This window comes from Notamacropus eugenii, chromosome 2 (assembly GCF_028372415.1).
Source record: "Notamacropus eugenii isolate mMacEug1 chromosome 2, mMacEug1.pri_v2, whole genome shotgun sequence".
NCBI lineage: Eukaryota > Metazoa > Chordata > Mammalia > Diprotodontia > Macropodidae > Notamacropus > Notamacropus eugenii.
Window position 1 is genome coordinate 187,898,959 of NC_092873.1, and position 27,386 is coordinate 187,926,344.

Below are 27,386 nucleotides of genomic sequence, written 5' to 3' on the forward strand. Positions count from 1 at the left end.
TTTACTTTTTCACAAATCTGAAAGGGAGGTAAGTACCAATAGTGATGTTTCCTCCAAAAAAAGCTATTGAAGCATTTTTTAAAATGCATATTATAAAACAGAATAAAACAGACAAGCAAACCAGGTTAAAATATGTAGATTACATAGTTTTCAAACAACTTTTAAAAATATTTAAGTTTTAATTTAAAAGATTCCTCCCCCTCCTCCAGCACATCCCTACCCCAATTGGTCAGGGTAATTATGGGATTTCTGAAGACACTCTTGATATAGACAGCAAACCAGACTTGCTCCCCATGTGAGTTGGGCAAATCAACTAATCTCCACACATCTCCATTTTCTCAACTAAATGAGAAACATTTACTTAAGGAAAATGAGGTCCTGAACTTTTCCAAATTCCTCTTCAAACAATTTTAAAATTCCTTAAACCCAATTCTGGAATGGCAGAGCTAACAAAAGGTCAGAGTAAAATAATTTTCCAGTCCAATTTAGGAGGTCAGTAGGAAAGGTCTGTCACACAGCCTAAGTCAAGCATGGTAATGGTAGTAGTAGGTCTCAGAGGTCACTGCAAAAGTCACAGTAGCTTCAGGAGGTCTCTGCCCAAAAATGGTAAGTGACAAGTGGTCAGAAAGAGATTACAGGTGACCCTTTCATGGCAGTGGGTTCAGGACCTTGTTGCAGTTGCAAGTTGCAGTTCTGGGTTACAATTCCAAGGTGAAGAGAAGTGCTAGCACTTGCAGCTACAGGAGAACAATGTCCCTTCCTAAACAAAGACCAGAGCACAAGCCAAGAGAGCAGTGACCACACCTCTCCTTAGATCATACCACCTTGGAAGTAACAAAAACTTAAAAGACCTCCCAGAACTAGCTCTGAAAATAATAGCACAAAAAACCTGAAGTGGGACAATGTCCCCTTCAATCACTCTAAGAGCAAAGCCCAACTTTAACAAAAAGTTAAAAATCAAGAAATAGGCTTGAAAAATGAGCAAACAACAAAAAAAGATTGAGACAGAAGAAAATAAGGATGTCAAAAAAGCTACAAGCAAAACCTCAAAAAAAGTGAATTGGACACAAACACAACATGAATTTTCTGGAAGAGCTTAAAAAGGATTTTAAAAGTCAAATAAGAGAGATAGAGGAAAAATCGGGAAAAGAAATGAGAATGGTGCAAGAAAATTATAGAGAAAAAAGCCAATAGTTTGGTAAAAGAGGTGCAAAAAAAATTTTTTTTTAAAGAAAGTAACACCTTAAAAAACATACTAGGCCAAATGATAAAAGAGGCATAAAAATTGAGTGATGAGAAGAAGTCCTTAAAAAGAAGAACTGAAAATCATTCCCCAACTGTAAATGGTCAAAGAATATGAACAGCCAGTTTTCAGGGGAAGAAATTAAAGATAGCTATAGTCACATGAAAAAATGCTCTAAATCACTAATGATTAGAGATGTAAATCAGAACAACTCTGAGGTACCACATCACACTTATCAGATCGGCAAACATGACAGAATAGGAAGATGATAAATGTTGGCGAGGATGTGGGAGAGTTGGAACACTAATTCATTGTTGGTGAATCTGTGAGCTGATCCAACCATTCTGGAGAGCAATTTGGAACTATGCCCAAAGGGCTACAAAAATGTGCATACCCTTTGACCCAGCAATATCACTTCTAGGACTGTATCTCCAAGAGATCATAAAAATGGGAAAGTGTCCCATATGTACAAAAATATTTATAGCAGCACTCTTTATGGTGGCCAAAAACTAGAAATCAAGGGGATGCTCATCAATTGGGGAATGGCTGAATAAATTATGGTATACGAATGTAATAGAATACTATTGTGCTATAAGAAATGATGAACAGGAAAAAACACAGAGGCCTGGAAAGACTTATATGATCTGATGTTGAGTGAAAGGAGAACCAGGAGAACTTTATGCACAGCAATGACCACAGTATGTGAGAATTTTTTCTGGTAGACTTGGAACTTCACTGCAACGCAAGGACTTAAAAAATTCCAATGGTCTTTTAAGGCAAAATGCATTCCATATTCAGAGAAAGAACTATGGAATTCAATCGCAGAATGTAGTAGATCATTTTTTGTGTGTGTATGTATTGGTTTCGGTTTGTTATATGATTTCTCCCATTCATTTCAATTCTTCTACACAGCATGACTATAGTGAAAATGTATTTAATAGGAATGTATGTGTAAACCTATATAAAATTGGGGACGGAGGGGAAAAAAACTAAGTTATATAGCAGTGATCACAGAATACTGAAAATAAATAAAATGAATAATTAAAAAAAAGCAGAATTGGCCAAATGAAAAAAGATTCCCAAAAATTTTCTGAAGAACTCCTTGGGGGTGGAGCCAAGATGGCAGAGTAGAAAGACACATATATGCTGGCTCTCCGCACACAGCCCATAAAGTATCTGTAGAGAGGGACTCTCAACAAATTCTGGAGCAGCAGAAGTGGAGAACAACAGAGTGGAGGAGATCTCCAGCCTAGAGTGACCTGAAAGGTCAACAGGAAACGTCTGCTGCACCAGACGTGGAGGAGAGCCCAGCCTATGCTTGGCTGCACAGCCGCATGGCTCACAAATGGAGGTGGAATCTCCAGTCGAGGAATCCCCAGTCACAGTAGCAGCGTTTGCAGATCCTTCAACCCATAGGTGCCAAAGGTCAGTGACAGGGTTTTTTCAGCTGGCCAGGAAGGGAGAAGGGCCTTCCCATAGCTATGGCCTTAGGCAGCGGTCACAGAGGCCACATCAGGCAGGTGACAGAAGTTCTCACAGCAACCCCTACAATAGCCTGCATCCATTGTTGGATCGTAAAAACCCTGGGGGCACTGAGCAGCTGTGTAGAGGCCCTGAAGCAGTTGACCTGAATGGCAGCCTTGCCCATGCAGCTTATCTGAATCTCAGCTCCCAGTACTGGCTTGGTGGAACTGGAGGCCAGGTGGCTGTGGAGAGGAAACTCTGCTAAGATTCTGGGTACAAAAATCTCTCCTATTCCTAGACCAGTGTACACGCTTGATTGTGCCACCTTGGAGGAACTGAGATCTTATAGATTCCCAGAGTATACCCTACTCTTGACAAAGGACCCAAAAGGCAAGTAACTGGTTGGGAAAATGCCCCAAAAAGGAAAAAAAATAAGACTATAGAAGGTTACTTTCTTGGTGAACAGATATCTTCTCCCATCCTTTCGGATAAGGAAGAACAATGCTTACCATTAGGGAAAGCATAAAAGGGCTTCTGTATCCCAAACATCCAAAATAAATATTCAATGGTCTCAGGCCATGGAAGAGCTCAAAAAGGATTTTGAAAATCAAGTAAGAGAAGTGGAGGAAAAATTGGAAAGAGAAAGGAGATGCAAGAAAATCATGAAAAGTGGGCCAACACCTTGCTAAAGGAGACCCAAAAAAATGCTGAAGAAAATAACACCTTGAAAAATAGGCTAACTCAAGTGGCAAAAGAGGTTCAAAAAGCCAATGAGAAGAATGCTTTAAAAAGTAGAATTAGCCAAATGGAAAAGGAGGTTCAAAAGCTCACTGAAGAAAATAGTTCTTTCAAAATTAGAATGGAACAGATGGAGGCTAATGATTTATGAGAAACCAAGAAATCACAAAACAAAACCAAAAGAATGAAAAAATGAAAGATAATGTGAAATATCTCATTGGAAAAACAACTGGCTTGGAAAATAGATCCAGGAGAGACAATTTAAAAATTATGGGACTACCTGAAAGTCATGATCAAAAAAAAAAGCCTAGACAAGAAAAAAACTCCTTAAAAAGCAGAATTGGACAACTAGAAGCTAATGACTCCATGAGACATCAAGAAACAATAAAACAAAGTCAAAAGAATGAAAAATTTTAAAAAAGTGAAACATTTCACTGAAAATACCTGGAAAATAAAGGAGAAAGTTCAATGACTTATCTGAACTCACATATTAGCAAATATCTGAGAAAAACTTTGTAACATTGTGGAGATTTTGATCAAGTTAATCAGATGACGAAAGGCTGAACGAGTTGTGGCATATGATTGTGATGAAATATTACTGTGCTAAAAAAGCACAAAGCAGGATGACTTCAGAAAAAAACCTGGACTTCAATGAGCTGATGCAAAGTGAAATGAGCAGAACCAGGATAACTTTGTACACAGTAACAGCAATGTATTGTATAATCATTAACTATAAAATGACTTAGGTATTCTCAGCAATACAATGAGTCAAGACAATTTTGAAGGATTTATGATGAAAATGCTCTCCACCGCCAGAGAAAGAACTAATGGAGTCTGAACGCAGATCAGAGTATACTTGTTTTACTTTATTTTTCTTGCCTTTGTTTTCTTTTGCAACATGGTTAATATAGAAATCTTTTGCATGATTTCCTGTGCACAATCTATATCAAATTGATTGCCTTCTCAAGGAGGGAGAGAAGAGTGAGGGAAGAGAGAATTATAAAAAATGAACGTTAAATTTTTTTTACATCTAATTGAGAAAAAATGAGGGTGTTGGACAAGATGATCTCTTAGGCTCCTTCTAGCTCTACACCTATGATTCTATTGTTATAGATCCAAGTAAAGTAAAGGTGAGTCTGGACAGAAAGAAACACAAGAAGGAGAGTCAGGACTAACTGTTGAGTGACTCTTTCTATTTAGGCCAGCTTCTAGTATTATAAATTGGGGTAGTTTATTTTGTCTTCTGTAACTACAACTACAAAGGAATAAGATCTAAATAAACTTAAAGTCAAGAACACTCGCTTTAATAATTTTTCTTTACAACTTGCTACCATAAGAAATCTAAGGGAGAACCTATCAGGATGAGAGGCTGTAATACTTAACTATATAGAACCTGGTAAGTTTTAGGTAAGTGGAACCAATGGCCTGATAAAACTGAGATGAAGAATGTTCCAAGGGAATAATCAGGGTGCAAACCAAGAGACAATATGGACAAATTTAAATTAGCAGAAAGGTATATAGGAACCAGGAAAAAAACACTAAGATCACAGTGAGAGAAAAATTTTCTAGTTTAGAACCCTGTATAAACAAACTTAGGAAGCGCAGAGAATAGAGTAGCACTGTAAATCAATTTAAAACTTATCACTGGAATCTTCTACAACAGTCTGATCAAAAAAAGCTTCCTATTTCTGGCACTCCTCTCATAATCATTTATCTATATATTTGAAAGTTTGCTCCTTTAGAGAGTCAGGGACTTAACTTTGTCCTCACAAACTTTTAGAGAGTTAAGATCTGACTAGGTCTATTATCTAGTCTACGTTTCTATTAAAAACACTAGCTCTATAGCTAAAACCCCACAATCTGTAGTTTTAGTTTGAAAGTTGAGTAAGCAATTTCATATTCTTAATGAGATTTTCTAGTTTGAAGTAGAACACTGATCCTAACTTAGCAGAAAGGGTAGTCTTTAATCTTACCCAGTACTTTTGGTAAATGTCCATAAGAATAAGTTAGTTCCTATGGGAGTAAGGGAAATACTTTGTCAGTCAATAAGCAATTATTAAGTGCCTACTATGTAGACACTATAAAGAGAGGAGTGAGAATCCAAGGGGTAGGGGGAGAAAACAATATGTAAATTATGTACAAATAACCAACATTCCAAATGAATAGGAAACAACAAAGGGAAGGTAACAGAATCAAGGACTGGGAAAAATTTTAAAGGCTAGCATATACTTTATCTTGAAGATTATAATTAAGCTGTAACGTACTCTATGGTGATTTATTAGATGTTACATTTGCTGGGTCTATAGTCAGGAAGATCTAAGCTCAAATCCAGTCCCAGATTATTTATTAGCTGTATGACCTTAGGCAAGTCACTTAATCTTTCTGATTGCCTCAGCTGTAAAACAGTGGTAATAATAGCACCTAACCTACAGGGCTGTAGTGAGGATCAATGAGATAATATTTATAAAGCACTTGGCACAGACCCTGGCACACAGCCTAATAAATGCTTATTGCTTCCCTCTTATCTTTTAAAGTACCACTGATTTGTATCTACTCCAACAACACTTAAGTAGGTTTTAAAAATAATTTTCAACAATGAGCAATACTTAAAACTTAAATTAGTTCCTATGACAAGAAATGTGATCCAATTGGGACCAGTCCCCCACAAGAAAGAGAGACAACTAAAATGACTGATGAATTTTTGAGTCCAGTGCCTAACACCAAAAGAATTCTACCAACTACTGTGTGCATCCTTATTTAGATCAACGCATAATTACAGTCTTGCTTAAAAGGTACAATCCACATACCTTAGATTTGTGCATTTGAAAAGGCTCTGGCTCCCTAGGCTCTTGAGTACTTCCTCCTACCAGCCCAAGGCTACTCAAGGCTAACCTGTAACCCTGTAACCTCTTGAGAGGGATGGTTCTCCCTAGAATTACTATGTTTGGTTTTTTGCCTCTCACTGACCAGAAAAGATAGCTGAGAAAATGGGGTGGCTAGCAAAGCCAAATAACACATATAATGTTCTATCCTTTTTGTATGCAAATATTACCACTGGTGGTGTACTGGCTATGCTATCAATAAAGCCTATAATTAGATTTGAGTATGGGGCTACATGTCTCTTATTTCCTTTAGAACCAGATCATCACAGCAACATGTCTAAAATTAAGATGTAATTCAAAAGATTACTTTAAACAAAATGCAAAGTAATGATGCCTATAAAATAACATAAAAAAGGTCATGTGAATCAAATAACCTGACTTTCTTGAAACATATAGGCCCTATTCAAAATTATCTTTGTAGACTTTGATACTGAGAATCACAAACTGGCTAAGTGTAAGTATTTTTTCCCCTAACTATATTGAGTACAGAGAAAATAGATTACTACTCTCATGATCATGGTCAAAGAGGAAGCAGAAAGGTTCAAAGCCTTGCCAACAACACTGAACATGATCCGTTAAAATTTAACCTAGATTCAGTGCTGGAAAATGATTTATCATCAATTCACCATTAATTTACTTTCTCCCTCTCAAGAGAAACCTAACATCTCACAACAGGAACAGACCTTAAACTTTTCATTCCAATTTGTCATTAAAGTGGCTGCATTTTACAACACTGGTCAAAATGAATCCATGTTTGCATTATTATTTTGATGGCCATGTTTTCTGGTTAGTAATGTAAGGAAAAACTTTAAGAAAATGTGGGGTAGTAAAAAGAACAGAGGACTTGAATAGAGAGGACTTAAGCGTCAGGAGACCTGGGCTTTAAGCCCCAAACCTGCCATTCCATTCACTAGCCATGTGAGCACAGACAAGTTGTAAACTTCTCATTTTCAGTTTTCCTCTCCTATAAAATGGGAACCAGACCATCATAGCAACATGCCTATGTTTAATTTTTTTAAATTAAGAAAAAACTAAAATATTTTCTTTAAACCAAACACAAAATCATTTTAAGTCTATAAAAATGATGGAAAAATGATCATGTACTACCTATGTTATTACCTACCTCTCATAGGGTTGTGATAGGTCTTTGTAGACTGTAAAATATAAATATTGGCTATTATTATTATTATGTGGGGTAGAGGTTCACAAATTTTTCTACAAGTAAAGTCTGCTTTTTACCTCCCTCTCCAGTTTTTCCACTTCATAGTATTATAGCTAACACCAAAGAGAGAGCTAAATTAGTACTTTCCGACAACCCCACAATGAATTTGACTTTCTAAAGGGTGAGGAGCTAAATAAACACTCTCTATCTATGGGTTAAGAGGGAAGATAATATTGGGGAGAGAAAGGTAAAAAATTTTACAATCCTGAAGAGGCCACTGAAAGAAAAAAAGACCAAAGAACTAGGGGAGGGTGCCCTTCTATTGTTGTCTCTTGTCTCAGCAGAAGAAACTACAACAACTGATTATCCCTCACCTTCAAGACCTGACCAGTCCATGTACATTTCCAAAAATCTTTTTGCCATCTTTTACATGGCTTTCTATGAAGAAATAAATCTTTCCATTGACCTCTGGGTGACCTCCAACATTGATTCTTCAGAGTTTATGGCATCTGATGACTTGCAGTTATATAAATGTCCAGAAGAATACCTCCAGATAAGAAGGAAACCCATAAGTACACAAATATTCAGAGGCATCTTTTGTTGCAAACAAGGGGATGCCCATCAACTGAGGAATGGCTGAATAATGCTGATTCTTCAGAACTCGTGGCATTCTATGATCGCACACATTATCACCCAATACTCTTTTCACTCAGATGCCTCAAGCTGCAGTACAAGCTTCCAACCCTCCCCTTCTACACTGGGCCCTGAGGGAAGTTATAACCTAACACTACCCTGGTCCTCATAAAAGCAAATGCCATCAAGAACACATCTCTTTCTGTTCCCCCAACAAATGTATCTCCCCCTGCCATCTTGCTTCCTAACTGTGGTAGGTACCTGGCAGAAGGTGGACTCCATTCTCTGGCCATAGAGCGCACCCAACTTTTTGTTTACAGTAGCATAAACTGAGTCACAGAGAATGAGCAAGTGGGGAAGGGTTGTGTTCTTAATCATAGATGTCACTATTCTGTAGTATGCTGTCAAGCAAACTACAATCCTTCAAAACACCCAGGGTCATACCCTCAGTGTCATCCTCAACTCACTTGTATCACAAAACCAAACAGCTGCCCAATCTTGTCATTTCTATCTCTGTAACATTTCTTATAGTGGTCGTACTTTTCCACTTGCACAACACCTCTTGGTGGAATACTGCCATAGCTTCCTAATTGCTCTCCTTGACTGAATCTCTCCCTTTTCCAATCCTCCACATAGTTAAATAAATGATTTTCCTACAGCATAGTTTTGACCATGCCACTCTCACTACTCAATAAACTCCAGTAGTTCCCCAATAATTCAAGAATCAAATATAAATTCCTCAGGTATTTAGAGCTCTTCATAATCTAGCCCCAACCTAACTTTCTAGCTTCCACCTTAATATTTCTTACACATACAAAAAATATCCAAACATGAAAAAGGAAATTACAGCATAATATCCTTGATTAAACAGAACAATGTATAGAAAAAACTCAAATATATTTACAGTGAAAACTTTTCTGTTGAGTTGAAATTGAAGACAATTCCACTTTTGCTTGTTGTTTTTGCCATGTGTATGGTGAATGTTTTACAGAAGCATCACTCCTGCTGATTATGTTCACTGTTGTGACCTTTTATTTGATTACTGTATTGTGTATTGTTCAATTAAAACAATTAAAATTAAAAATCTGCAAACAATTCAAATGCTTGGCTACAATGATCAAAGGAAATAGCAACCAACAAGCATTTTTTATTTATATTTGCCCCATTCCCTCAAGATACACACTGAGATTTTCCATAAATAAACATATCCAATCATGCTGAATATGCTAAAAATAATATTAATCATATTTTTAATGAAAGTAAAAAAGGTGTTTTGGTACCATTAATTTCAAAATATTAAGATTTCTATTTCGTCTTCATCTCATCCTTTAAAATTTTAATTCTTTACACGTTTTATAAAATACATGATGTTAGTACATTACTTACACCACACGTTGTTGTATTTGTTCATTTTCGAAGAGAACCATGACATGAGGTAAATGACGACATGATTTGCAGTTGATTTTGATTTGAGTGAAGGAGGGCTGTGCAAGGTTACCAGCCTCACTTTCTCCTATCTGTGTCCAGTGACCAAATATTCATCAGGATGCCTGGAGATGGCCCAGGATACAATGGGAGACCCTTACCCTTTTGGGGTAAGGCCTTTTCAGGTAATCACTTAAGAGTGAGGTAATGCCCATTCAGTTGAGTAGCCCTCTTTAAGAAGCAATCAAGGGATGGCCCCTTTAATTAGAAAAAGAAAAAAAAAATCAAGCTGGGAGGGCAAGGCCCTCAGGGCTGCTGTTCCAAAGAAAAACAGTTACCATGGATATTCAGTCTAAGCCAGGATGGAAGAACCCAATACAGAGGTAGCCAGGAGAAGAAAAGAATGGAGTCAGGGGAACAAACACCTGTGTGTTGACAAAAGTTTGTCCCCTGCCACCTCTTCCATGAAGTCTCCTACCACTTCTCCAATCCAAAGTTCTCACTATCCCCTTTATACAATGCAAGGAATATTAATATATTTCTTTCTCTGAAGATGTGGAGGGTCTGTTAATTGAAATCCTGCATATAATATTCAATGTTCAAAGAATCTCATCCTTTCAAGACTGGCTCTCAGGGGAAAATTTTGGGGAGGTCACAATAACTCATGAAGATTATCTGTATGTCAACATGCCACAGTAGGAAGAATGTTGGATCTGGATATAGAATCTGCGTTGAAATGTTCTCTGTAATTTCCTGAAAGATCTTCAGCAAGTTACCTAACTGGGCCTCAACTACCTCATCTGTTAAATGAGGGCAATGAACCATGAGGAATGGGGAACTTGCAGCCTTGAGACTACATGTAGCCCTTTTGATCCTCAAGTGTGGCCCTTTAAATGAATCCAAACTTCACAGAACAAATTCTTTTATTAAGGATTATTATTGTTCTGAAGTTTGAATTCAATTATTGTTCTGTCAAATTTGGATTCAGTCAAAGAGCTGTACTTGAAGACCCGGAGGGTCACATGTGGCCTCAAAGTCACAGGATCCCCACTCCTGGATCAGATGAACTTTGAGGACTCTCCTGGTTCCAAAGATTTGTTCCTATGATCTATTAACGAAACGTGAGTGGCCAGGAATGTTCTTAAGTAGAATGAGGTCCCATATTGAGGAGAGTTTGGACCTTGAAGTACCAACATCATCACTATAATTAACCAAAGTACTGTGTCTGTAACCTCCCCATGTGCTCAACAAATACTGCTCTCCGTTTACAGTTATGTATATACAGTATTTTCTAACTAAACTAGGAGCTCATTGAGGTCAGGATGTCATGAAGTTTCCATTCAATCCCTTCCCTTTAACATATGCACATTAAGCTCAGGTCTTTGTCTATGACAAAACCACAGTAAATATCTGATGAGTTGAATTGAACTAGGGTGAATTAAAGGTACTAACTGCAGACCAGCATGCAATGTGCCTACAAATGTACTGCTAGAGACAAAGACAGACCTTTGCCCTTGTGGGCAAAGGCAAGCGTGAAGTAAGGCAGAGGCCCAGTGTAAGAGTGTTAATAAAAAATGATAAGGAGTTGTGACGGAGAAGCAGAGGAAGGGTCATTCCTGCAAAGGTAAAATATCACACACACACATATGTATGCATGCTGTGTGTACACATATATACACATGTGTGTGTATATATATATATGCGTGTATATATATACACGCATATATATGTGTGTATATGGCATGGGAAATTGGAAACCAGGATAGCCTTTGAATCAAGAAGATGTCAGTTCAAATCCTACCTCTGACACATGACAGTTGTGGGCAAATTATTGAATTTCTCTGTTCCTGGGACAGGCCTGTAAGACTATTAGGCACAGACAAGCTTCAAAAGAGGAAGAGGGTTTTTACACTGGGAGTTCTCACACACAGAAGAATTCCTAGGTCCACACAAAAAGCAAAGATAATTTTTTAAAGTCACTCATACCTATGAGAAGAGCAAAGAGGCAAATTGAGCTTTCATTGTCTTTTCAAAATACAGAATGCTAGGCACTGGGAAAAGCCAGGGATAGACCAATATGTATATGGAAGAAAGGGAGGGAGCCTGTCTCTGGCTAGACTCCCAATCCTTTCCCACAAAAGTTGTGCAACACAGTTAGCCCCTTGGTCCCTACTGTGCTGTTCTCCAATGGTTTACAACACACCATTTAGCAGTGAATTATGTGGAATTTTATACTGTTACAGCTAATGCTGTCTTGTTTATTAAGGAATTCGTGTGCACGAACAGGATTCTAAGCCCCTCTAGGGCCAAGTTTCATAGTACTGCTAAACTGCTGCAAGAGAGGCAACTGGTAATTGGTTACCTATTGTTTGATGATCTGACTAAATGAAATATCTTTTTCATTTCTATGTGACTCTGCCCTATCTCTTATTATCGTTACCATTATCCTATTATTATTAGTGTTAATATTACTAGTTAACATTTACATAGGAATTTAAGGTTTACATATACCTTTTCATATTATTCATTATCTCACTAGATATGAGTCACCATCAATGATGTTGAAAAAGTATACTTTATAGTTTTGTGTTACATAGTTCATATCTTATTTGATCTTAACAATCAGTCAGTGAGACTGTGGGGCAATTTCCACATTTATGTTGCAAATATCTATACATATCCAGATATTTATCTCCCTCATGATACTGTAAGTTCTTTGAGGGTAGGGATTTTTGTAGCTTTTATTTGTTTTCTCAATACCAAACATCAGACACAATGAATATTTGTCAATTAATTGATTATTTTCATTTTACATAAGGAAACTGAAGTTTAAAGAAAAAAAAGCAACTTGGTCAAAATCCCACAGGTAGGAAGCACCAGAGCCAGAACTCAAATCCAGGTCTTCTCTCAATCCTGTATTCTTTTCATTCTTCCACAGTTTTCTCTTCAGTCACTTTTGTTTGTTCCCTTCCTCCATCCCTAAAGGGAGAGTAGCTTTTTAGGCACAGATGGGGCTCCCTCCCTGACTCTTTCCATGCTCCCTTTATTGATGAGCTCATCTTCTCTAACATCTCCCAATGTTGCAACCATGTGAAGTCCCCACACAAAGTACAATGAGGAGTGAGAACGAAATAGAGAAGAAGAAATGGCCACAGGGAGGAACGCAGGCAGTCACCTGGCAATCTGGGGACAAAGGTATCTTTATTTTTGACTATATAAGGCAAGCATCTTAGACCTGGGCAGCAGCACCCACAATGCTAAGTTCAACTGAATTCCACTTAGTTCCATTCAGTAAACTTACATGAAGGACAAGAAAGATGCCTTCTCGATGAGGGGAGAGGGGACGGGAGGTAATGAGGGGATTTGGAACTCAAAATTTTTTAAATGAGTATTAAAAATTATTTTTACATGTAAGTGTATAAAAATAAAATAATAAATAATTTAAAAAGAAAAAAAGAATAAGAAAGAACATGAGAACAAGACCATGACTCCCCACCCCCACATACATACTGTAGCCTGACAGAAGTAGCTGAGAAGAAACAGGATTCTGGTAATCACCAAAAGGAGACAGATCCTTCAAGACAACATAAAGTCCTTTTTCCACAGAACAAATCAACATAGCCTCTTACAAAAACAGGCACAGACTCCACTTAGCTACTAATGTTGCCACATGTAGTTTCCATAGATGCTAAGGTATTTAGAATATTAATGATGAATCTTATTTAAAAACACACACACACAGTAGTAACTCGCATTTCTCTAGCAGACTGTAGTTTATGGAATACTTTCTACCTAATAGCCCTATGAGTAGCTTAAGTACTATAGCCCTCATTTTAAAGATGCAGAAACTGCCCCCCACAACAGGTGATAATACCCAAGGCCACACAGCAGAGCTGAAAGGGAAACTTAGTCTACAAAATTCAAGTTCAGGCTCAAGGTGACACAGTGGGTAAGAGTGCTAGCTAAACCTGGAAGTCAGGAAGGCTCAAATTCAAATCCTGCTTCTGATGCATGCTATGTGACCTTAGGCAAGTCACTTAACCTCTGCATCAGTTTCTTCATCTGTAAAATGAAGAGAATAATAGTACAAACACAGCAACCCTAAAAGGCTGCCATAAGCATCAAACGAGAAAGGCCTTGCAAAAATGATGAGGATGAGTCCAGACTGTCCTCTAAAGCACAACCAATTAATAAAAATGTTTTCTAGTCATCCCACTCTGAGCCACACTCAAGGTGACTTTCCTCAAGCTAACCATGCCCAACCCTAATGGCAAATTCTCTGATAATCTTTTCATTTTTAATTAGATCTGTGATTTGACCAATGTAAGGAACTACAGAGATGAGGAACTCCCTGTACAGAAGCAGATCAGGACCTTCTCTGTAACTTAAGAGCCTTGAGAGGGTAAGTTAACTGACTAGAATCACCCAGCCAGTATGTGCCATTTAACCTAGGACTTCCTGAATCTGAGCACAGCTCTCAAGCCACGAAGGCATACTGAGTTTCTTTGTAAAATTATATGCACACATACAAGGATATCTCTCTGCCCATTCACAGATGTGAGGGATGGCAGAGCAAACCTAAGTGCATGCTCACTCTGCTTCATTCCAAGGATAGTTTTTGCCTGGACTGAAATTAGATGATTATGTCAGTAATATGCCAGTATTTATGCCAGTATGTAACCTCCTCAGCGATGCCAGGCTCCATTCCATTAAGAAAAGGCTCTTTTCCATGTACTGGGTTTAAGTGAGGCCACTTCACAGGCCTCTGTCTATGTCCATTCACTGAGTGGCTGACAAAAGAAAGAAAAGATGAGAGAGAGCAAACATAAATTTCCTCTCAGGACTAGCTAAATTCAAAATCCTATGGTAAATATGATATAGAAAAAGAGAGCCATTTAGATCAATATGAGGATAAGAGTGGCAAAATTTCACAGAATATCATTGCTGGAAGGACACTAAGACCATGGGCAAGTGACTTAACCTCTTAGAATCTCAGTTTCCTCCATATGAAAAGGGACTAATAATAGCTGGGTTACTTACTTCATATGTGAGATCCAATGAGATTCCAAAGGGAAATGGACTTGGTATCAAAGATATCTGGCTTAAAATCCCACCTCAGACACATAGTGACTCTGGATAAGTCATTTAACTTCTTTAAGTATCAGTATCCTCCTTAGATTAGATACTATTTATGAAGAGAGATAGTCAATAAGCATTTATTAAGACTGTATGTACAAGGCACTGTGCTAATGGTTGGGGATACAAAGAAAGGCAGAAAAAAAAAACAGTTCCAGCCCTAAAGGAATTTACATTTTAATGATGGAGACAAGTCAATAGCTTGGTGGACATACGTATCTGCAAGCATCCTGACATAACCAGGATGGCCTACTAGCACACACAGTGTGTAGTACACACACTGGGGTACATAATACATTTATTTTTCTTTACTGAAAGTCAAACAAGTGAAATTTCATTTATTTCATAGTCTTTGAATCTTTTAGTCACTTGTATGGCTGTGAAGAAAAGGACTGTTATAGAACGCAGTTTGCAAAAAAAAATTTCCTATTTTCAAAGATTCAAAGATGCCCTTGATACATTTGTAAATTATTCTCAAAGATTTTGTAGAGATAAGAAAGTAGGCATGAGTTATACAGTACTTGAATTTTTAACACACACTGATTAGCCATTGATTATAACTCCAATTACATACATAACCAAGAAATGCTAATAAAGTTTACATGGCAAATCAAAATATGTTTAGTAAATTCACAGCTAGGCATTCTGCTACCAACTATATTTAAATGACAAATTTTTAAAAAACATTAAAGAAAAAAGGTCAGTCAACAATATTTAATGAACTTCTACCTATATATTAGTTGGTTCAGGATTCAAAAATGTATAGTCTGTCTTCAATAAGCAGAGTCTGAAAAGGGATGAGCAATATGTTTACAGTTAAGTATATTTATATACTGCATATAATCCTCATATGAAATATTTTATGTTTGTACATATGTATATGTATACCACACACTATATGTGACTTCCATTTATAGCTGCATACAGTAAAAAGTGGCAGCTAGGTGGCACAGTGGATAGAGAGTAGGGTCTGGAGCCAGGAAGACTCATCTTCCTGAGTTCAAAAACACACTTACTAATTGTATGACCCCAGACAAGCCAATTAACCCTGTTTGCCTCAGTTTCCTCATCTGGAAAATGAGCTGGAAAAGGAAATGGCAAACCACTCCAGGATCTTTGTTTAGAAAACTCCAAATGGGGTAACAAAGATTAGGACACAAATGAACAACAAAACTTTTATTTTACAAATGAGGAAAATGAAGCCTGGGGAATTTGCCCCAAGGTCACACAGGCAGTAAATGGAAGAGGAGGGATTCAAATACAGGTCCTCTAAACTCCAAATTCTATGCTCTTTCCACGATATTCACGATAATCATGCCTATTTTATTGTTGAGTGAAATTATTTATAGACTATACTGTTCCCATAACTCTAAGCCACATAAGAATGGAAATATACTGGTATTAAAAGGAAAAGCCTTTATTTGGAGTCATTCAAAGAACTCTGTAATTTAAAAATTACCTCACAAGACTAGTAAATTGAATGTGTTACATTCCCTGTTTACTTCTTTAAACACAAAGGAATTAATCTCTATTAAATTATATGCACAGTAAATAAGCTGAGGGAGTTGATGCAGATAATCTCTACAATTCCCTCTAACCATGTAATTCTTTTATAAAGCACTATAAAGAGTATTTCAGGAGGCATTGGAGCTTTCTCCACTGTGATTACCTCTTTGCTATATATATTTCAGGTAGTGGGAAATGTTAGTTCAGTATTCATATTCTCTTACGACACTAAGATGCTCTCATACTGAACATTAAATTAAGTGGATTATCATTTGAAAACTCTAGTCTTAATTAAAGCAACTCAGTTAACACTTTATCTAATCAAATGAGAAAATGTTTCTCAGAAGTATGAAATTCTACAAATGAGGTATTGTACAAAAGACAAAACAGGTCAGAGACCATCAAAGAGTACTCCTATCAGATCCAATTTCAAATAACTATCATTAACAGTGCTGACATTACTGCTGGGCATGGAAAGCAAAAACAGTGGGCTGGTAGGGATCTAAGAGAGAAGACCACTGCTGTCATTCTAGACCCTCCACTATTTTACTCATCTAATGTTTACTAACCTCACACTGGTTGGCACTGTTTGTAAGAATGTAGACAATGAGCCACACTTGAAGAGAGAAAGATCTGTAAAGCTTCTAAAAAGAGAATAATGTAAACACATCTTTTATTGGTGGTTTTGTGTCATAATTCTGAACACCAATAATACTGTTCTATTGATTTAGATGATGTGGGATATATAATCAGAGAATCACAGGTGAAGGGACATTAGAGGTCCAATTCTGCGGTACACAGTTAACGCTTCATATAATATCCTGACAGTTCATCTCTCCTTTGCTTGAACATCTGTAATATTCAGGATTCTGTCAACTTTACAGCGTTAAACAATCCAATTTTGCATCAATATTTGTTACTGAGTTTTTCCTTACACAGGGCATAAAGATGAATTACTTAATTTAATCACAATGTACAAGTGTATACAGTGAATGAATGCTGTTTCCTGTGCACTGCTGAAACTGATATGCCTGTGATCCTTGGCAAGTCACTTAACCGTGTTTGCCTCCGTTTCCTTAACTGTAAGATAGGGATAATCACATTACCTACTTTGTAGGGTTGTTATGAGGAGCAAATGAGATAATATTTTAACAGGTGCTTTCCCTTCAGAACCGTTAATTTATGCCTTTAGGACCTAGCAAAATGCAACTACTTCCTTTCTATGTCCAGATAACTACACTGTTCAGTTGCTTCTCTTCATTGTCACTGACTCACTTTCCAGTGTCTGTGGCTCACCATTTCAAATCTTTGATGCTCTCTTATTTTTTCCTTTGTCACTATTCACTTGTCACTCATCGCAAGTTCTTTTTAACACAAGTGAAGCTATATATGCTACCTGTAATTTAGAAGCTTCCAGTAACTTTTTTTATTAGTTCTGACAAGTCCTGACTTTTTCCTTTGCCTTCTAAAGATGTTTTTCAGCCTATATCTTGGTTTAGATAATTCAAACACAAAGAAAACAGAGGACTTGCAGCATGTTATAGTAGCACAAAGATCACTGACTTGGGAGGATTTCAAATGAGACCTGGTAGTTCTGGCTGTAAAACTATTATCTGTATAAATAACTCTGAGCACAACATCTGTAGGAGTTGATTCATCTGTGATGGATGAAATCGTTTAACTCAAGAGTTCATCCTCTTTTGGTGAATAATAGCCAATTTTCATTTTCCTAAAGCCTTATAATCATAGTAGCTACAGTGGCTAAAGAAGTTAAGAACCAGAGCTCGGAAAGAGAAGATATTATGGAAGTAGGTCCCTCCTTAATGATAATTCTAGAAAGTCACTGAAGAGTGAAGGGACATGGTAGCAGTGACCAGCTGAGAGATTAACCATGTATTACTTTAAATCAATACATTAATTTTAAAAACAAGACATTCCATCACTCAGCTCTGGGCATTTTCTCTAGCTTTATCTCATACATGGAAAGTTCTCCCCCTTCTTTCTCTTTAACTATTGATCTCCCTGGCTTCCCTTAAGTCCAATTAAAATCCCATCTTTTATTGAAAGCCTTCATCAATTTTTTGATGAATTTATTCTTAAATTATTCTTAATTTCCGTGTTTCCCCTGTTAATTATTTCCTGTTTATCCTGTACATCCCTTGTTATGCATTTGTTTGCATGTTGTCACTCCTATTAGATTATAAGCTGACTGAGAGCAGGCATTGTCTTTTGCCTCTTTTTATATCCCCAGTATTTAGCACAGTCCCTGGCACATAGTATGTGCTTAATAAATATTTACTGAACACCAATGTGTACTGGACTAGATGATCACTAGCATTTCTTTCAGTTACAAATTCTATGATTCTACTTAGGTGAGATAGTACAATCCATCATCAGTACAAGTTTATTTGTTCAGTTATTCTTCAGGTGTGACCAAACTTTCATGAACCCATTTGGGATTTTCTTGGCAAAGATACTGGAATGGTTTGCCAATTCCCTCTCCATACACTGTGCTACCTAGCTGTCTCACAAATGTATTTATATAACCTGAAAAATTTAACTTGCACTTTGTAACTATAAGATGCTACGTAAAAACAATCTATTAAAAATGTTAGCTTTTCTTTGTAACACTCCAACCATGCTGACATATAATTTAAAAGTTACCAAGATAAACATTCCAACCCAACAAGTATTTGGGGAGATGCCGTGAGCGCTGAGGTTATGCAGAATAGGAGAAAGATAAACCACTGCATGTCATTTCATTCTTTCCAAAGCATTAATTCATTTCACCCAATAATTCAGTTTCATGTCTGTCTATGTTGTTTGTGGTTGCGTGATTGTATGTGGTAGGACTTTAAAACACATAAATGATGTCTTCCTTCTATGGTTACCAGACATCCTCTGAAGTTAAGAACAGGCTTAGCAATAACGAAATCAATCCATTTAATTGATCCAATTGCACGGGTCCCTTTTAATTGTTTAAAAAACTTAACAGAAACTTATTCTAAAATTTAGTTAATTAGTGCACTGTGATGCCTTTAATTACAAAGACTTTTTTTTAGAACATCACGATACTAACTTCATAAGATGTTAAAATGGTAACATTGCAATACCTAAGACTAGAAATTCTTAACTTCCTGGCAACTCTGCTTTAAAGTTACATCATGAACCAAAACAAGAGTGGCTACTCAATTTCCTCCTCAGCCTTCCTCTCCAGGAGCCTAAATAATTCTAGGTCCGTTTGGCTTTCCCAAACCTTTAATCATTCCTGTTGCTCTCCTTCAGACTTACTAAACCACCAGAACAATTTTTAAAAACATTATCACCATGGTATACTCCCAGGGATATTAATCTTGTTCATTACAGACTTAAAATGCTATCTTTGTGCCCAAAGATCATTGGAGAACAGGTAACTTGCACCTCAATCATCCATCATCTGGACAAAATTATTTCAAGAATTAGTCAAGTTTTATGAAATCTAACATTGTGTGACCCCGTTCATTTCCCTCTCAGTTCTGCTCCTGACTTTGCCATCATTTCTCAGCATTAGTCTCACCCTGTAACTTGTTTCAGAGCTGTGACCTTCTCATGCTCAAACATTCATCAGTCAAGGACCCCCTTCTCCCACTACTGAGGTCCTTCCTAATACTCCATTTTGGGAAGGGGTCCCTGGCTTACCAACCTTAATTTCTTCCAGGGATTTTGAACATACTAAATACTACTTCCTCCTTAAAAAATCCCAGCACTTCACAAATATTAGTTGACAATGACTATAACTAGGATTTTTGTGAATAAGTTAATGCCATACGAATCATATTGATAAAAATACTTATTAAAATACTGTAAAATGTTCATATTTTAGGCTTGATCACAACTCTCATTTAAGGAGGAGGGAGCCAAAGTGGTGGAGAAAAGGCGGTAACTTGTCTGAGCTCTCCCTAAAACCTCTTTGAACACCTTTAGATAATGCCATAAAATAATTCCTGAAACAACAGAACCCACAAAAGAATGGGATGAAATAATTTTCCAGCCAAAGACAACTTAGAAGGTTGGCAGGAAAGGTCTGTCGCAGCTGGGTGAAAGGGGAGCACAGTCTAGTACAAGCCATACCAGCTTAGACCAGGGCCCAGCAAACCATGAGCAGGCCTTGGAAGCCAATCAACCAGTAGCTGCAGTGGCAGCTTCCAGAGCTTTCAAACCACAGACAGTGAAGGCATCAACGAAGCAGATTACAGAAGTCTTTTTGCTAGTGCTGAAGCAGGACTCTGTTGCTCTGCCCATACTTGGATCCAAGTCACAGTCCTGGGTGAGAAGGCACCAGCACATCAGAGCTTGCAGCTGGAGTAGAGTAGGGACCCTTGTCACAGTTCCAGGGTAGAAAAGAGTGCTTGTGCTCACTCACAAACCACTGCAAAGTACAGGAGAGTAGTAAACATACCTCCTTAGATCATACTACTTTGCAAGAACTGAAAACTTACAGGACCCTAGAAGTATCTCTGAAAACAGTTGAACAAAACCCCTGAAGCTTGGGACAGCAAGCCCTTCACCCTGGAAGCAGAGCCTCACTTAGCAAAGGGCTGAAAGTCAAGAAATAGACTGGAAAAATGAACAAACAGAAAAAAATTCTGACCACAAAAAAGGCACTATGGTGACAAGGAAGATCAAAATAGTCAGAAGAAAATAACAAAGTCAAAGATTCTACATCCAAAGCCCCCAAGAAAAATATGAATTGGTCTCAGGCCATGGAAGAGCAAAAAAGATTTTGAAAATCAAGTAAGAGAGGGAGAGGAAAAATTAGGAAGAGAAATGAGAGTGATACAAGAAAATCATGAAAAAAAGAGTCAACAGCTTGGTAAAGAAGATACCAAAAAATACTGAAGAAAATAATATCTTAAAAAATAAACTAGTTCAAATGGTAAAAGAGGCACAAAAATCCAATAAGGAGAAGAATGCCTTGAAAAACAGAAAGCAGAATTGGCCAAATGGAAAAAGATATACAAAAAAATTCACTGAAGAAAAAAAGAACTCCTTAGAAAAAGAATTAGCCAAATGGAAAAGGAAAAAATACAAAAGCTCACTGAAACTCCTTAAACTTAGAACTGAGCTTAATAACTTTATGAGAAATCAAGAAACAATCAAACTAAATCAAAAGAATAAAAAATAGAGGAAAATAACTGACCTAGAAAACAGATCCAGGAGAGATCATTTAAAAATTATTGGACTACCTGAAACTCAAGATCAATAAAAAAACCTAGAAATCTTCTTTCAAGAAATTATCCAGGAAAACTGCCCTGATATTCCAGAACCAGAGGGTAAAGTAGAAATTGAAAGAAGCCACCAATCACCTCTCTAAAGAGATCCCAAAGTGATGACTCCCAGGAATATTATAGCGGAATTCCATAGGCCCCAGGGTAAGGAGAAAATATTGACAGCACATAGAAACAATTCTAGTTATCATGGAGTCACAGGATAACATAAGATTTAGCAGCTTCTACATTAAAGGATCTGAGAGCTTTGGAATATGATATTCTGGAGGGCAAAGGAGCTAGGATTACAGCAAAGAATCACCAACTCAGCAAAACAGGGTATAAGCCTTCACAGGGGAAAAAAATGTACATTCAATGAAATAGATTTCAAGCACTCTCGGATGTAAAGACCAGAGCTGAACAGTAAAGATGACTTCCAAATACAAGACTCAAGGATAAAAAAGTAAACAGGAAAGGGAAATTATAAGGGAATAAAAAGCTGGGTTCCTTACAGAATTTTTACAAAAAGACCAACAAGAGAAAAGACTTAAGATTCCATTTAGTACAATAAGACTTGACAAATATTTTCAAGGGAAGCACCGGTGTTAAAAAAGCGGAAGTATATGAAGAAAATTCTGATTCATCTGTGTGGCAGGATATACTAGCTATGGAAGCTCAAAAATAAGTGCTGAGATCTGCTTTATCAAAAAAAGGCAAACTCATTGGTGAATAATGGCAAATGGGACAGCTCTGTTAAACTGTCACATAAACTGTTAAATCAACTGTCAGTAAGAAATCAAAGACAAAAAACCAGGGTCCAATATGTAACATAATATTCATAAAAGCACTTTTGTCATAGTGAGGAACTGGAAACAAACCCATCAATTGTACAGTGTACATGGTATATAAATATAATGATTACACATGATAACAAAAATTTGGAGAAACATGAAGATTTTAATGAACTGATGCAAGGCAAAATAAGAATAAAAACAACCTATGTAATGACTGCATAACAAGGTAAATGAAAATATCACTAAAATAAAGCCTGGAAAACAAATAATGAAACATACTTTGAGGACAGAGAAGTGAGGAGGTGGTGGAGGAAACACTACTATTAGGGCTGAATGTGTTTATATGGCACTGAATGCAACTACTACCCCAAATTTTTTTGTTTGGTTTTCTAATTATAAGGATTTGTTTTGGAAAGGGAGGAGGAAGCATTCTCTCCAGAAATGACCGATGTAAATACAAAACATCAATAAAACTGTTTTTAGGCCAATGTCAACATGCACTATGCTATCTTCCATTGGAGGAAAGTGACATTTAGGTACAATGATGTTTAGATTCTTGAAGTTCAATAAAACTCCATCTACTTATTTAGCAAATAAAAAGAACAAAGCAATTAGAAATACTGAACTGTGAGTTTCATTTTAAAATAAAAACAGATGTTTCCTAGGTAAAAATTTTACATTAGTCAAAAACATTAAAATAGGAGAATGATGTCCAAGAGTGGCTGAAGCCATTTTCTTAAAGACTTCCACTGATATGACAACTTAATATTAACTTATTTAGGTAAATTTTAATTCATCCAAAGCCAAAATTTTGTTATACCTAATTTTAATCACCTAATTTGTTCTGTTTAGTCTTATGCAATTAATTTTTAAAAGATACTTACCTTGTAAATTCTTTAATCCTAAACTACAGAGAGTGAAGCACTATTCTCAATTAGCATCTTTCAAATCATCGGAATTACTTATCCCCAACAAATACTAGTCAGAAAATTATAAGTGTGTTTCCACTTCAAATTGATTCTTTCATTCAGTGAAGTGTAAATCTTGAAATTAGAGTGTGTGTGTGTGTGTGTGTGTGTGTGTTACCTAAAGGAGCTGATTTTCCTTAATACAGTTCTAGTTCCTGGATTGGGGGATGGCTAACAGCCACAGGGTCCTAGGCTTCTTCACTCCCTCCCTTCGACCCCCAATTCAAACCTAAATCCCCCCTCTTGGTGAGCCTTCCTCTTTTTCTTTCTTTCTTTCTTTTTTTTTAATAAAAGTCGTGGAATTGCTTCCTTGGTTTGCGAGATTAAAGCGGTGTGAACACCCCAAGGCCTTTCCAGGCACGTCCACCAATACCCCAACGTTAGGGAAGGGCCTGGAGCAGCCAGTTTGACAACTACTGAGAAACAGGTCTCCAGGAAAAGAAAGCGGGGGTGGCCTCCAATTAAATACCGCTCTTTTCCCATCGCACCCCAGTCGCTACAAGCTGCCGATTTTAAAGACGTTTCCCCCCGCCCCCACCGAGTTTTTAGAAGTACCCCTCCCAACCCTCAATGTCATCCCTGAGATAAGGCCTGGAGGCTCCAGGGGTGGGGTGAACCAGAGCCCCTCCCCCTAAGGCGGGGGGGATCCCCGATGCAGACGCTACGACATTCCCCCTCTTCCAAATACGCCCCTTGGGGGGTCACCCTCACCCCCACCCACAAGGGGCCCAAAGTCAAAGACCGGGGTCCGAAAGGGAGAGGGGAGGGGCGGAAGGACTCCCCGCCGCCTCGGCTCCTGCACCGCCACGCCCCATTGCGGGCTAGGGGCCCAGTAGGGGGGCGTCGGACCGGGCCGGGGGGTGGAGCAGGGACGTCCGAGGACGGAGAAGGCCTCACCTTGACCCTTATCTCGTAGGTGGTGAAGCGGCCTCGGCCGACCCCCACGGTCTGCGGGTTGCTCACGTCGATCTCGAGGAAGTTGCTGGGCGGCCCGTAGGCGTCATTCAGGTTCTGCGGTTTGGTGATCAAACGCCGGGTGTCCGCTACGGTCTCCGCCATTGCGCCGCTGCTCCCTCCTCCTCCTCCCGCCGCCGCCGCCGCCGCTGTCCCTTCTTCAACCTCCACCGCCGCCGCTGCCGCCGCCCACCCGGGGGAAACCTAGCTCGAGCTCGCGCGCCCCCGCACGCCGGCACGCACGTACTCACGCACGCACGCGCGCTCTCCTTCTACCTGGCTCTCTCGCTCGCAACCCCCCCACCCTCGGGGATTTCGGCGCCGGAGGCAGAAGGAGGCCTGGGAGCGCGGCCACCCTACGGTAGAAACTCTCCCAAGTCCTTAGAGAAAAACAGCTGACTCGAGTGCAGGAAAACGCGAGCACACGCAGAGCAGCTGCGGGGAGGCCCCAGAGAGGAGGGAGGAAGGGACTGCAGGAGGGGGCGGGGGGAAAAGGGATCCGCGAAAGGGACCACGGAACTTGTAGTCTTCCCGGTTCCTTCGCCCAATGCTTGAAGGAAAGTACTGCGGGAGAAAGAGCAGGGGCCAGGTAAGACTACAACTCCCACAATGCAGAAGGAGACGAGAGCGCACAATAGAAGGGTTTGGGCCAAGGGTGTTTGTTCAAGGGCCCGCCCGCAGAGAAAATGGGAAAAACGGGATGGGCTCCTCAGCTTGTTTCTCCTGTGTCAGCGAAGCTGGGGCTGGGGTAGCTAGAACACCGGAAATGACAGTCAGGAGGAAGGGAGACTGTCTCACGGGGGAAGGGTTAAGTAGCGAGCTAAATCCGTGCAAGGTGAAAATTGCCGAGGTCTGAGGACAAACATCAGCGGGATCCAGGGATGCGGTGCGAAGGCTGGCCTGTTCGGCCCGCCCGTGGTTCTGACGGAGGGCTGGCCAACGCTCTTGGGTTTGTCTGATAGTTCAAACTTCACCAGTGGAGAGAGCGTTGGGCCTGGAGCTCCGAAGACCGGAGTTCAGCCCCAGCCAGACCCAACGTCTGCCTGCCTCAGTTTCCTTAACTGTAAAGTGGGGGTTGTAACAGTACCTGCCTCCCCGGGTTGTTGGGAGGATCTAATGAGAGTCTATTCCTACAGGGCCTGGAGCACAGAAGGCGTTTATTTGATAAAGGCTTTTCCCCCCCTTTCCCTTCCCCCGCCTCCCCGGAGGAGTCCTTGGGCTTTGCTAAGTGAGGAGGATTTCGTTATCTTTTTAGAGTCTAGTCTCTGTGGCCATGGCCGTGCCTAGTGTGCAGGTGTTAGATAACTCCCAGAACCGGGGATTCCAGGGTTCTAGAGAGTCGTTCCTAGAATCATAGGGACCAGCAGTGCTGCTGAGGCTGTCCTCAGTATGTGATGTCAGGGGGTGACCTAAGGAATATTTACTACCCTTGTGCAGAAGGGTGATGATGGCTAACGTCAACCCCTGAGCTTCATGTTAGCAAGAGGCCTTCTTTGTCTGATTGCCCCCCCCCCCATCAAGGCTTGAGGGGCTTTAGGGAAGTGCGCAAGATGTGTCCCTCTGGATTGACCCCATGGAGATATGGGGGTAACACCAGGCGTGGGAGAAGAGTGATCAGGGAATGCTGTAAGAGCTGGTTCTCCCATTATCAGCAGTCCTTCTGAGAAGACTAGACTGGAATAAAGTAAGATTAGGAACCCTACCAAAGATGTCCGCCTGTCTGACCAGTTCAAGAGTGATCCTATTAGAGGCTGGAGTCTGAAAATTCCACTGCCTCCTGTATGTTATCTGTGAAACAGACTTCTGGTCAAGGTCACCTGGTGCTGTCACAATCTCAAAGATAAACATGTTCAATATATTTTTTGATATCTATAGCCTTGAAGAAACTACCTGTCTTTCAATACTACTACTTTGCCATTTTCCCCCAAGACAACAATAATAGTGACATCATTCACTGGGAGATCAATTCAGCTATCCAGATAAGTCTGAGATTGAATGAGTACTGTCAGCCACCAATGTATGCTTTATGTTTTCAGGGTTTGCAAAGCACTTTTCTCATAACAACGATGAGATACAGTCAAGAAGTATTTATTACAAGTGAAGAAACAGAGTAAGTGATTTGGTCACACAGCTAGTAGGTGCCAAGGCAGGAATCAAACCCAGGTGTCCTGGTTCAGCTATTTCTTCCACCATACCACCCTATCCAACATTCTCTCTGCTACAGAATCAGAAAATCTCAGTCTTAGAAGGGACATCACAGACCACCTAGTCCAAGCTATATCTGGACAACAACTCCCTTTACAGTACCCAAAGAATGGTCATCCAGTCTTGGCTTAAGTCAGTTAGCCAATACACATTTATTAAGCATCTACTATGGGTTGGAGAAGGCAGAGTAGATAGAGTGTTGGCCCTGGAGTCAGGATGTTCTGAGTTCAAATCCAGCCTCAAACACTAGCTTTGTGACCCTAAACAAGTCACTTCACCCTGTTTGCCTCAGTTTCCTCATCTGTTAAAGGAGCTAGAGAAAGAAATAATGAACCACTCCAATACTTTTGCCAAGAAAATCCCAAATGAAGTCACAAACAGTTGAGCATGAATGAACAACAAAAATGAGTTGGAGTTACAAAAAAAGCAAAAGACAGTTCCCATCTTCCAGCTCACAATATAATGGAGGAGACAATGTGCAAACAGCTATGTACAAACTAACTATGTGTAGGATAAATAGGAAATAATCGACAGATTATTAACCCCTTCTTAGTGTCTTTCCTGTCTGACCAAATCAAGAGTGAACCTGTACTAGCAGCCCTCAAGTGTGCTTTGTTTATCTGTCTTACAGTATCATACCTAACAAACACTTACTCTTACTGCCTTTGCAAGTACAGACTTACTGACCATAGTGTCCTCAGTGGATGGTGAGCAGCATAGTATATGACCCTGAAAAAAAAACATTAGATGAAGACTACAGCTGAGTCCAAGTAGGAAACTGAAAGAACTAACTTAAAAAATCTATATCAAATCAGTCCATAAATCAATTTTTAAGGAATCATTAGGTGATTATTTTATTATTATATGTAATATATTAATATTAATTCTATGTAATATTATATTGTTTGTATATTATTATATTAATATAACATATTATTTTGGTACTAGGGATACAAAGACAGGGAACTCATTTATATTCCATGATCATTTTAGCTTAGTCCTACTCTCCACTAAGGGGCCTATTTCAGCT

The 27,386-nt window shown here is 38.9% G+C and overlaps 1 protein-coding gene and 1 long non-coding RNA gene across 2 annotated transcripts in view; one reads left to right on the forward strand and one right to left on the reverse strand.

The window, feature by feature from the left end:
- The window catches only part of SNX3 (sorting nexin 3), a 49,029-nt gene extending 24,377 nt beyond the window's left edge, over positions 1–24,652 (reverse strand). The window contains exon 1 of the mRNA XM_072642994.1: positions 24,095–24,652. Within this exon, the coding sequence (XP_072499095.1) occupies positions 24,095–24,256 (162 nt within the window). The 5' untranslated portion in view covers positions 24,257–24,652. The remainder of the gene's footprint in view (positions 1–24,094) is intronic.
- Positions 24,652–27,386, forward strand: part of LOC140526623 (uncharacterized) — a 44,280-nt gene continuing 41,545 nt past the window's right edge. The window contains exon 1 of the long non-coding RNA XR_011974448.1: positions 24,652–24,740. This is a non-coding gene — a long non-coding RNA (uncharacterized lncRNA). The remainder of the gene's footprint in view (positions 24,741–27,386) is intronic.